This window comes from Prinia subflava, chromosome 6 (genome assembly GCF_021018805.1).
Source record: "Prinia subflava isolate CZ2003 ecotype Zambia chromosome 6, Cam_Psub_1.2, whole genome shotgun sequence".
Classification (NCBI taxonomy): Eukaryota; Metazoa; Chordata; class Aves; order Passeriformes; family Cisticolidae; genus Prinia; species Prinia subflava.
The window spans coordinates 33,777,510-33,790,621 of record NC_086252.1 but is presented as its reverse complement, the minus strand read 5'-3'; the positions used below and the strand labels follow the sequence as shown (position 1 = coordinate 33,790,621).

The 13,112-nt window shown below is 43.1% G+C and overlaps 1 protein-coding gene across 1 annotated transcript; it reads left to right on the top strand.

Annotated features, from left to right (window-relative positions):
• Positions 1-703: 703 nt before the first annotated feature.
• On the top strand, positions 704-5,633 carry LOC134552440 (basic helix-loop-helix transcription factor scleraxis-like; the record flags this gene model as incomplete). The annotated part of the gene is made up of 4 exons (XM_063401154.1): positions 704-867; positions 1,160-1,481; positions 1,629-1,729; positions 5,611-5,633. Coding segments are annotated over 3 exons (537 nt in total), but the record flags the coding sequence as incomplete, so codon positions are not given.
• Positions 5,634-13,112: the final 7,479 nt, after the last annotated feature.

The following is a 13,112-nucleotide window of genomic DNA, read 5'->3' as shown; positions in this document are numbered from 1 at the left end:
GAAGAAGGATTCATATTTAGGCCACGACAAATAAGCTTCCAGGGCCACAGAAAAAGAGTCAGTGTAGGCTGCTTAATCAGAGAGAGATGATTCATTTGAGTAAACCTGTGCCATGACCTTTCATGGGTCTCTGTGCTCAGACAGGATGTCAAATTTTTATGAAGAAAAGAGGTGTAATCAATTAGTGCTTATGATGACCTTTTAATAAGTAAATGATTGAGGCAGACACTCATTCTGAACAGAATGAGAAATTGGATTTGTATGTGTGTCTAGAGTTGCCTGGGGAAGGTGATGAAATCCACCTCCATCTATTTAGCCCACTCCAGCCAAAATCTAACCTCAGAGGAAGTTGTAGCCAGGTGGGAGTCGGCCTCTTCTCCAAGGCAACTAGTGAAGGGACAAGAGGACACAGCCTCCAGGTTCAGGCTGGACATGAGGAAGAATTTTATCACATGAAGAGCTGTCAAGAATTGGAAGGGGATGCCCAGGGGGGTGGTGGAATCACCACCTCTGGAGGTGTTCAAGAAACAGCTGGACATGACATTTAATGCTATGGTTTAGTTGACAAAGTCATCACCTTGTCAACCGGTCAAAGGTTGGACTTCATGATCTCTGAATGATCCTGTGACATACACACACACACACACACAATGCATACACACGGGTGGAACAGACTTGGAATACAAGGGCGCAGAATGGCTAAAAACTGAGGAGGGTTGTCCACCCCACGAGGAGCCAAGGATCGGTCACGGCGGCGGATGCGGGAGCGCTGTTCCCGCGGGAGCCGCAGACGAGCCCCCCCGGCAGCGGGAGGAGGAGGAGCGGGGGGTTTCCGCGGAGCCGGTGCCGAGCCCGGGGCCGCGACAGGTGCGGCGGCGGCGGCCCCCGGCCGGGAGCAGCCGCCAAGCGCGGCCGGCGGGACACGGGGCGAGCAGGGGCGAAGCGGCACCTGCCGCGCATAAAAGTGATGGAGCGGCGGGGCGGCGGCGGGAGCGATGCGGGGCGGCGGGGGCGCGGCGGGCCCGGGGCAGGCGCGGGGGGCCGCGGGCGCGGGGCGGCGGCGGCGGGCGCGGGGCGGCGGCGGGCGGCGGGCGGCGGCCAACGCGCGGGAGCGGGACCGCACGCACAGCGTCAACACGGCCTTCGGCGCCCTCCGCAGGCTCATCCCCACCCGCCCGGCCGACCGCCGCCTCTCCAAGGTGGAGACGCTGCGCCTGGCCTCCAGCTACATCTCGCACCTGGCCAACGTGCTGCTGCTGCAGCAGCGCCGGCAGGACGAGGCGGCCGCCGCCGAGCAGCCCTGCCCGCCGCCCTGCCCGCAGCCCTGTCCGCAGCCCTGCTCACAGCCCGGTCCGCAGCCCTGCCCGCAGCCCTGCCCGCAGCCCTCTCAGCCCTCTCAGCCCCCGCAGCCCTGCTCGCCGCCGGGTGCCTCCGCGCCTCGGTCCATCTGCACCTTCTGCCTGAGCGAGCAGCGGCAGCGGGTAAGGGCTGGCTACAGGATGGCGCCCTTGGAGCTCTCTTTTGGGGAGGTTGGTTATTGGTATCCCCCGCGGGTTTGGGATTGACCCAGCCAGGGGTTCAGTGATGTCCTTGGTGCCTCCTAACCTGTGTTTTTATCCATCGAACAGCGCCGAGAAAGAGAGAAACCATCACCTGGTCCAGCCGTAACCGGACTCTGAACAGGCTGAGGGCTCGCACCGCTCCTGCTCTGACTGTGCCACTGCTCTGGGTAACATCGCCTCACTCGTGCTGCATGTTTACATTTAGATAGCACTGTCCTAAAAGAGTTACTTTTTAAGCCTATGCACTTTCTTTCATATTGTGAGGGGTTTTTTCAGGGTGTTTTGCAAATGAAGTTCACTGCCCCTCTTGAGAGGGTTGCACCTGGTGCGGCAGCTATTTTAGCGCGAGAAATGTTAAACCTCAGCAGCCAAGCCCTGATCCTGATGCCTCCTAAACCTGTGTCGCATGATGAAACTTGAACTTGCAAACACACAGTGTCCCCTGTCAGGGGAGGCTGTCATGAACACGCCGTGCCCTCCGCCTCCAGCGCAGCCCGGGCTGCCCGCAGCGCTGCCGCCCACTCCCCCGGCCGCACGCCCGTCCCTGGGGACAGGGGCTGATGCCGACAGCTGACATGCTTGGGAGGTCTCAGCGATGCTGGAAGATTATTTTGAGGCGTTCACAGAAAGTCGGGAAACCTGCAGTGAAAGCAGGGTGCACAGCGGCACGGGACGCGGCCAGCACAGCAGAGGAAAGGGGAGAAGCGCGGTGTAAGCGATGCTCTCATTAGCACCGCGAGTCGTGCCAGCCTTTAAATAGCACGGGGTACTCCTAAATCTGTCTGGCACGGAGGGTTTCCCAAGGGCTTCTACCCATCACCCAGGTTGTTCCATAATTGTGCCCTGTACATCACTGAGGTTGTTTATCTCCTCTCAGTTTGCTAACTTGTATATTTTTTTTTTTCAGAAGTAACTCTAAAAGGCATTTTCTAAAAAGAAAATAAGCATTTTCTCTTTTCAGATTTGGACATTAGTGAAGAAGCAGGCTAAAATCTTAATCCCCAGTAATGCTGGATCCTAAGAAACACAGAGATAGGTTAATTTTGCAATGTTTTTTATAGCTAGTTATAATTAATTAGGTTTTAATTAATCTTAACTTGTTACTTTGGGAGGCACTCTGTGCTCTTTAAGAGCTTGGTAACTGCACCACTCCAAGGAGTTCTGCGAGGAGAACTTGTCTCCTTTTTCCTGCCCTGATGCCATCTGTGCAGTGCTCCTGGCCAGCCTTGCTCCCTGGCCAAGCAGGGCTGAAGAAGCAGCTCTGTGTTGTTCACTTTCTTTTCTGTACAAAGTTTTCTCTCCCTCTCCTCTCCCTCTCCTCTCCCTCTCCTCTCCCCCTCCCCTCCCCTCCCCTCCCCTGCTCTCCCCTCCCCTCCCCTCCTCTCCCCTCCCCTCTTCTCCTCTCCTCTCCCCTCCTCTCCTCTCCTCTCCTCTCCTCTCCTCTCCTCTCCTCTCCTCTCCTCTCCTCTCCTCTCCTCTCCTCTCCTCTCCTCTCCTCTCCTCTCCTCTCCTCTCCTCTCCTCTCCTCTCCTCTCCTCTCCTCTCCTCTCCTCTCCTCTCCTCTCCTCTCCTCTCCTCTCCTCTCCTCTCCTCTCCTCTCCTCTCCTCTCCTCTCCTCTCCTCTCCTCTCCTCTCCTCTCCTCTCCTCTCCTCTCCCTCTCCTCCATGAGTGTAAAGCAAATTCTGGCAGTCATTATGAAGGGCTTGGCAAGAGCAAGGCCGTGGTGTCTCCTCTATAACTTCACCTTTTCAGTTTCCCTTCTCCCCTGCCCAGCACACCGTGGCCACTCTTTCTGTACCTCCAGAAATGCTATAGGCCCTTCCTTTGAATTTAAAGAAAAATACCCCAGTAAAGTCCCAGGGATTCCACATCACACCACTCTCTTCAGTTATTAAAAGCTACAGGCTGTGTTTTTCTGGATTGAGAGGAGGTTTTTGTTTTTAGAAGGTTGCTATCATTAATCTTTTTTTAATAGGGGATTTTCAGTTGCTGCCAGAGCATGGTCTTTGTTTGCTTTGGCACTGATTTGTGAAGCTGGAACTCTTTCCAGCTTTGTACACTGTGTTTTTAAATTTTTGTCTTGTGTTGGCCTCTGTGTGTGGGTACAGAGTTCTACAAACATATCTTCCTGGAATTTTTTAATCAATTTGAAAAAAATTGTCTTTTAAAAAGTTATTTGCTCTACAATTAAAGATGACCCTACATTCTTATGAACACATTAAACCACAGCATCTGACCTCTTTATAGACAACACTAATTTATTCATTTAGCTGTATCATTTCATATGATACCCTAAAATGGCAAAACATAATACGGTTTCAAACAATTTTAGGAAAATTTTGCACTGAGTATGCTCTGAATTTTGAAATTTGTAGGAAAGACAGTAAAATTATTTATTTCGGGTTTTCAAAATGCTCTGATTTTACTGCAGTTTGAAGAGTTTTTAGTGTAGCTCTTGGCAAATGAAGTATATTTAGATTTAATATCTTTATACTTAGTTATTAAAGGAAATAAGTACAACATGTGAGGTCCACTTTTGTACCAAAGTGTGAGCTGAAATCTCATAACTTGACACTCTCATGAGTAATTCCTACAATCCTATAGGAATTTGGCTTTCTCCCTCTAAATGGGATTTTATCTCCTTAGTTTTGTAAAGGGTTTATACTTTTCAATGACAAAAGCAGGAGCAGGCCCTAACAACTTAGCCTTCTCTCCTGTTTAATGTGGCTCAGTGTAACATTAAATTCTTCTCTCTTTACTCAGGATAAACTGTTGAATTCAACTGAGCTTGAAGAGTTTCTCAGGGTTTCAATTACTACATAATACAGGAATTTCAATAACACTGATTGATTGTGGCAGAAATTAGACCCCAGAGCACTGTGGCTCAAATATTTATGGTATAGACAGATAACGTCTATCCAAAGCAATTATAAGAGTGATTTCTCTGAGGAACGTTTATATATGTGTAATTCTATGTATTTAAATTAGGAAAACTGGGGACAAATCCTTCACTTTGCTGAAATTTATTTGTAATGTAAAACTTCTCTAACCCCAGGAGCCAAAAAAAAAAAAAAAAAAAGAAAAGAAAAAAGATACAGGAATACAGGATTGAGCTGTTACTCTGTAATGGGTTTTCTATAAATCAAGGGGGAAAGAATTTAATTTCTGGAGACACAGATGAATTGAGGGCTCAGATTGCACACATAAAGAGCTCATCACCATTAGGTGTTTTACCGAGTTTTTACTGTATGAGATTCTGTGTCTTATCAGTCTTATTTTTTGAATCGTGGAGCAGCATTGTTTGTGGCATGCACAAATGTACAAGTCAAAATCTTGAGGGTGTCTGAGAACAAGTGCCTTACTTGATGGTGAGGCATTGGAATGATGTGAGTTTTTCCAGAGGTGCCAAACAGCCTCTTGTTCTGCAGATATTTGGTGTTTGACTTATTTGTGAGTGCATTCTGTTCTGTATGTATGAACAGAGGCATGCCTGATGTCAATCCCGGCTTTGTTTTCCTCTAAACACTTGGATATTCAATTTACATGATGCATGAATAAGGCAGAAACAGTGAGATATACACCATTTGATCTCAGATCCTATTAAATTATTGTTAAAATAATCCAAGCGTAGTACTTTGTATAAATCATTGTACTTAGGCTGCTACATCACTGTATAAAAACAGCACCAAGCAAAGTGAATAAATCATGTTGTTTGACTTTACTGGTTAAGTTTAAAGAAGCATTTGAACATAGTTCTTGGTTATTTATGAATTAATCATAATGTAAGTCAAAGTAGTTTCATATGTTAGCTTCTATTTTCATTTCTGTTCTACAAAACAGAAGTTTTCTTTCTTGGAAAATCTGCTTCTTTACAAAAATCTGTATTTGTTTGCAAAATGTGATTATATTTGCTAAAATAAACAGTATTTTTGTTACTAATTTAAACAATAAACTGCAAAAACTAAGATGGAAGTTCTCTTCTATAGCCCTCTCAAGATATAAGTATTTAATCCTTTTCTTTACTGTTTTCAAATCTATCTCTCCAAGGTTTCAGCAGCACGCTGACATGTGTATGAATGCACCATGTGTGTGCATTGGCAGGAGAGAAGGGAGGTGGGTGGAAAGCTCGGGAAAAATGAGAAGTGAGCTCCTCTGCTCAGGGCCTGTACAAGATCCTAAATGCCAAACACAGGAGGGATGGAGGGAGGGAAAGGATGGGGCAAAATGGAGGGAGAAGAAAGGAAGAGGTTGATTCATCAGTGGAAGTTCATCAGGGCAGACAATTCTTTAATTTTTAAATTTAATTCTTTAAGCCCAGGGTGTGAGCAGTCCCTGCCATGTTTCTGTGCTTTGGCCTGTTACACTGAGATTGTTGACACTGCACTGACAGAATATCAACAAAATTTATATAAAACCTAAAGTGACTGCCTAAATAACACCTCCGAAAAGAGAGAATGACTTCTTGATTAATAACAGTAAGAGCTCCTGGATAATACAAGGTGAGGAGAAAGAATTTATATAAAATTAGCTAAAATAGACAGCGTTCTGCAAGACATCTGGGAGATCTCTTACACCAGGAATCCTTTGAAGGTTGAAAAAAAGTTTTTCTAACAAATCAACATGAGGATTGTGAGGGACGAAAAGAAAATTATTACTGGGATAAAAAATACCATAGAGCTTCATGAAAGCTTAGGGGGGAAAGGCCATTTCTTAATAGTGAAAATGACTAAACTGGCTGCTCTGGACATATTTCTTCAAAAACCTTCTCAAAATTTGAATATACATTCATACCCAGGTAACCCAGGTTCTTATTTCAAGTGAAATCCTTTAGCTGTTACAACATAATAGAAAGTCTTAGAAACCTTGAAGATTCATCCCACTTTTGATGCTGTACAGCAAGGAACACAGGCTTCCTCAGAAAAGGAAGGAGAAAGAGAAGGCGTGGATGAATAAAGAAGAGTAACCAGTAGCCCACCATGGAGGATATTCCCTGTGATGCCAAGAAATCTCCCTCTTTGCAAGGATTTGACATCTTGATACACGTAAACTATGGTGCACCAAAGAAAGTGATCCCTGTTTTGGTGACAGAGAAAATATAACAAAATACTTAAGACAAAAGTTGCTTTAGAAAGGCATTATCTTCCCTCTTTCATTTACTACATTCATATCACAGTAGTGTTGTGAGGTTTTAATTAAACATTTGGAAATTGCTGTTTTCTTCCAAAGGAGAAGCCAATACAAATAAGACAATTACACTGAAATGGGTGATGGAACAAGGAAGTGATAAAAGTAATTCTACTTGTTAGGGCATCGCTCTCCAACATCTTATTGTATTTCCTTCACATTATTAAAATAAGCCCTACTTTCCAAGCATATGTATGCAGATCATTTTTAAATGCAAAGATTGCAGAAACAGGTAATTCTTTCAAAAAGACAGTGGAGCTTGGTGGGAAGGAAAGGCATCTGTCAGGCCCAGATAAGATCAGACAGCTGTGCTCTATCCTGAAAGGGTGCCACAAAGCTCAGTTTTCCTAGGGAAGTAACATCTTTGGTGGAAAAAGCAGCAAAATGAAGTCTCCAAACAAATAACTAGACAAAATATGAACTCTCAGAGCTCATTTTAATCTAAAATACCAATTCTATATCCAGTGAAAAGATGCAGGATGAGAGAAGGATAACAACATCTTTACCAAACAGTAAAAAACGAGGGGCAGGAGTCTCAAATTAATCCCTTATATTAGAGACAAAGGTGACTTTAGCAACAAAAATCACTGCAGAGAGCCACTGGGACAGTAAGAGGGTTGGAACACCGGACATCCAGGACAGGCTGTGGGAAAAGAAGAGGTTAAAATGGAGACAAGAAAGCCAAGAAGGTGGAAATCCAACAGCAGCCTCACAACAGCTGCACGGGATGGCAGAGCCAGGCTATTCAAGGGACACACAATGACAGCACAAGCGGCAAAAATCACAAGTTGCAATGATTGAATCTTTATCTTCTTTTACTTAAGGAAGAAAGCTTCTCACCACAAGCACGGTTAAGCACTGGAACAGGTCATCCAGGGAGGCTGTGGAAGCCTCTTCCTTGGAGAGCCTCAGAACTTGGCAGAGCGAGGGCCCAGTTGGGTCTAACTTTAAAGTCAGCCTTGCTTTGAAAATGGAAGATGTATCAAATAACTCAAAAGGTCCTTTTCAATCTAATTTTTCCTGTGATTTTATGAAGCGATGAGTTTAGGGCTCTCTGGAAACAAAGTTTGTAGAATAGAATAAAAAGAAAAATGCAAGGACTTCTCAGGAAAACCCCATAATTTTAGTCTGCCAAAATCTATCATGCCAGATAAGACAAGACAAGGGGCATCCAGATATGCATATCAAGAGGGGAGCAAAAAAAATTCCTGGAGAAAGTAGGAACTCAACAAGCCTATAAAGAGGATTTCCAAAAATAGAAACAGTCATAGGTAGGGGTCTTTTTCTATCAGAAGGACCTCTCAGGTCTGAATTAGTAAAACATTTTTAATTATTTATTTGGATGATGGTTAAATTTACATGTGATAACTTTGGAGGGCTGGTTATAATCTGGGATTAACTCATAGAAAAATCAAACAAGAAATGTTCTTAAAAAGATGTGTTTCAGTGTAGAAACATTGGTAGTGCCACACCCAGCAGGAATAATGCACTGCACAAACATATGATGGAAAATGACAAGCAGAAAATTATTTTTGATGGGTTGCTTATCACAGACATGACAAGCCTTTACAAGAAAAGCAAGCCCCACACTAGATGCAAATTTCACAAAGATCCCTTTTGGCAACATTTTCTATGATTATTAGAACTTCCCTGAATTTTGTCTGAAACATCTGGCTGGATGGAAAATCTGTTAAAAGCTGTAATTAAGAAGGATATTACCAGTAGAGAAGTACACAGTCTTAACTAATGTGTCTGTGCAAATGAAATGATGGAGAGGGACTTGAGATTGTGAATGCCAAACTAGGTAAGAGTGAAAGATTATATCTGTACCTTATTAACTAATAAATGTCTCTCAAAGGCACCAGCAGCAGTATAAAAAAAAGTTATGAAACCCTGAAGTTTTCAAGGGTAACATTTAAAGAACCTGTACTGCTGCTAGTGATTGGAGCCTGGGAACATGCTAAATACATGCATGTACAACAACTGGAGTATCAGAAATGCACAATAGAAGTTTTAGCATTGTGGTAAGAGGTGTAACAAAGGTGATTCAAGATATATCCATGGGAAACAGCACCAGGCTGCAGGGAGCAAGGTCCTTCTGTGTGTTGTTTTGTTACCACTGCAACCGATTATTTTTATTTGCCACACTGCTCAAAGAAAACCTGAGTGGAAAAGACAGGCTTTAATAACAGGTGCTGTGAAAGATAACAGCGTAAGTGAGAGTTTGTGGCTGATGTAAGAGGCAGCCTCTGGAACGCTCAGTATCTCCAGCAGTGTGAAACACCAACCCTGCAGCAGCCAAGCATAGGTCAGGCCCATGAAGCATGAGCAGCAGCCAGCAAGGCAGACCCAAAGAGAAACAGCCAAGAGCAGCAACCCACAACGTTCCTGCACCACACAAAACAGAGCTGAAACCAGCCAGAGGCAGGGGGAAAATCAAAGATCACTTTTCTGCTAATAAAACATGTTAGTGCTTATTTTAGCCTCTGCAATGGGATGGAGCAGAAACAAAATGTGCATTATGGGGAGCCCCAGCATTCCAGCAAACATTGCCGTGTCCTCCATCGCACCAGACAATCCTTTGGCACATGGCAGCTGTCACCAACACACTGCAAATGAGCAGATCCTCTTCTCTGCAGGAACTGTTTCTCTCCCATCTTGGTGTGTTTGCCTCTCCTCAACTGGCCCAGCTTTCCCCAGGATGGGAAATACACAGGAAAAACTACTTGAAATACCACTACTGTTAGGAAAACACTGCTGTTCTAGAAATGTTTTAATTAGGATGGTTAAACTGCTTAATTAAAACTATTTAAAAGGTCTGTTCTCATTTCCATTATGGACTTTAGAGATCTTATGGCCTCAAAGAGTGCAAAGGGGTCCAAAAGTCTCCATAATGTAAATAAGAATTCGTTAATTTATTTTCACCAGCATTATTTATAGTTAGTGATCTTCTCATGTTGGCTTAATTATCATCTGATTCTAAAAGGCTAATAATTTCACTCCATTACCCTCCAGATCTGCTTCTCTTTCACTAGTAGTTTAACAGATGTCAAAAACAACAACAACGAAAAAAATTAAAAAAAAAATATTAAGAGTCAAAGTAATGCAGAAATTCAAAGCTGTTAAAACACAAGGTTGGGAAAATGCTGAACCAGTGATTCAGAATTTGTTGCTCACCACCTCCATCTGCTGAAAGTTTCTGTCTCTACCAGCAGAAACGGATCAAATCCTGTAGGTATCACTGCTCCTGGACTGAGAAAACAGCTTAAAATATACCAATAGCAGATTCAAAGAATGCATTAAACAGTTGGCTCTGCTGGATAAGGCTCTGGTTCCTTTTGCCAGCTCTGCTAGTCCCTTACTCTGCCACAGGCAAAGACAATACCCTCTAAAACTGTACAGTCAGGAATTGATGGAACTTAAATATCCAAACTCATCTGATTTTCAACAAGATTTGGGTCTTTGAAAATGAAACTAAGGCTTTATGGGGGAAAATTTGCTAGGATTGAGATGTTGACTAAAAATCATAATGCATACAAAGATCAACATGACACACACACAAACCCCTTTCTGTTCATGTACTTCCAGATCAACCAGGACCTGAACCACACAAGAACTGACCAGCGTGGAAAGGAGCAGAGGGACCATCTTTGTGTATTCCAATTAGAGATAATGATCAAAATAATGCGGATTTATTTGAAATGGTGGACATCAGCTGAGAAGTGATGAACAGAGAATATGTTTGCTACCAGCTTACTTCCACAAAGACAGAGAGAGAGTATCCTTCTCCATCCCTGCTGAGCAAGACCAGCCATGCACAGGGAGGAGGAGCTGGGAAAGGAGCTGAGCTCTGCTCAGTGTCTTTGTTCCTTTTTGCACTCCCAAAAAGAATTGAAATGCTGTTTCAGTAACTGAAAACAGCACACTCTGCAATTTCCACCAAGCAGGTCCCCAACGCACAACTGCTGCTCCACAAGCAAATGTCAGCAGAGCAGCTGAGCCACACACAGGCCTGGGAGGGAAAGGGAGAGCTGAGGAGCCTGGAAGGAAAAGGAAAATCTCAGTGCTGACCAAGGAACATAACAAAACCTTCTCCTCTTTGGCTACTTGATGACATATGGTACATGGTTTGAGCTTCCTTGTGAATCCCTGTCAAGTCAACTACCAAGCAGAATTGGAATATGACACCAGATAATGTCCCAATCCCAATTTTTTTTCAGGACTGGTACTCCATTATGCTCCCACTTTAGGAGGAAACGAAACCTACAGCCCACTTTGCCTCAATACGTAAGGATAGGTTTCGAATAACTCTGTGTCACCTTGGAAAATTAAAATAGCACCTCTCGTTCTGATTGTATATGAAAGTATAGCTAAAACAAATTTCATGGCACTGATTAAGTGTCGTGCTCACTAAACTTTCCAATCCCATTATGGATCTTTCTATATTGGTGTTTGCGGAGGCTGCACGGGGAGTAAGAAAAATCAGATTTCAGGTGCTCACAAGCATGACAAATAGGCACTGAAGTGGCCTTGAGCACTGCGATGTAGTAACAGAGAGGAAATTGCAGCATTCAATATTCTGAGGTGCCTGAGCCCTCTGCAGATGGCTCTTGGATAGTTGTTCGGAATCTAGCAAAAAGAAATCATCCAGTTTTGTGAGGGCTTGTTTTTGTTTTGCTTTGACACTGCCAAAGTAAATAATTTTAATGCAGACAGCATTAAAATATGAGCAACAATAACACACACACTAACTTGCAGCTCTTACTTTAGGTGCTCATCTCTAAATGAAATTAATGCAAGATTTAGCAGTCCTTCATAGAGTAACAAATCTCCAGTTCCAGGAGGCTACTGTACATTTCTGTGTTAATTAGGAGCTTTGTGGAATTTAATTCAAGGTTGCTGACAGAAAGGCTTGTGATGAGGAGTATTTTAAACCCATGACTGACAGTAACAGCAGTGCTGCAGTCTATTGCCTTAGTTGGACTATGTGTTCTGCCCATCTTCCTATCCCACCATTTCATGAAATAACTTGATGCTTAACAACTCATGAAAAAAACATATATTTCTGTATGTTAATCTTTGTATCATTCTGCATTTTATAATTGGATGTATAATTAAAATGCAGAAAATCAATTATAAGCTTTTATTTAGGGGGCTTTTATTTCTATGTGGCAAGTGGACCTGTGGAAAGAAGTAAATTCAAAGTTGAATAGATGATCTGAAAATATTTATATATTATATAATCCATTTAAACATTCACTTTCAGTGAATGAAGACAATATCAGCAGGTATCTGAAAATTAGGTGTCACTAGGACATGCACAAAGATAAATTTTAATCTGTTATACTGCACTGAAATTATCAAGGTTTAATATTTTTAAATTAAGAGCTTCACTGTTTTAGATTTTCATATATATGGAGGTGCTGCAATTCTGAAATAAATTTTAGTATTTAAAAAGTCACAAAATAATAGAATAGTGATATTTCCTCTTTAAATTGTCAAGCACAGCAATTGTGGGTCCCAGCAAAAATTTCTGCTTTATTAACACAAATCTTCCTGAACTTCCAACAAAAATAATTCTGTATCTTCAAATAACATTAACTCAGATTAGCTTGTAGGTTTAATCAAACATGTAGAACACAGATCAGAGCAACAAATTGGCTATTACTCAGTAATATGCACAGGTGTGACCCTGCAAAGGTCAACAGCCAGGCACTTTGTTCAAGTATGGAAAGTTAAAAATAGCCTGTGTGAGTGTAGTTTATATAAATTGGTGATGTACAGTAGCCTTTGAAGGCGAGTAAGAGTGAAAAAGTGTATTTAATTACCTAAAATTTAATTGACCTGTACAGGAGAAAAATATGAAAGATGAACAATCCAGCAGCTTTATGAAAGAAATGAAGTGGTACTTTATAAGACTGTTAGAATTTCTATTGATTTTGTGAATAATCGTGTCCTTGATTATTTTATCTCTCTTTCCACACATTCAGCCATCCCCTGCAAATGAAATTTAATTATTGTTTAGACAGAATCTGAGCACATCCTCAAGCAAAATAGTACAACCAGCTATGGCACAACAATTCAACAGCTCCCTGCAGCAGTACACAGAATCCATCCAAAATTGGATTGTGTCCCAGCGTGCTGCCAAACTCCAGTTCCCTGCCTCTCCTTGTGTTATCAAAGCCAAGTTAGCCAAAGGATGAAATTAGGTAGCTGCTGGTGGAATTCCTGTTTCTCCCTCAAAGCCAGCACTACAGAGCCTCAGGACCAAGCCTGGCTCCCTGCTGGTGGCCCTCTCCATCGGGAGCACAGAGGGAGGACAGGTCTGTGTCCCTCCTCACCGAGGGAGAACTGAATTGACTGCC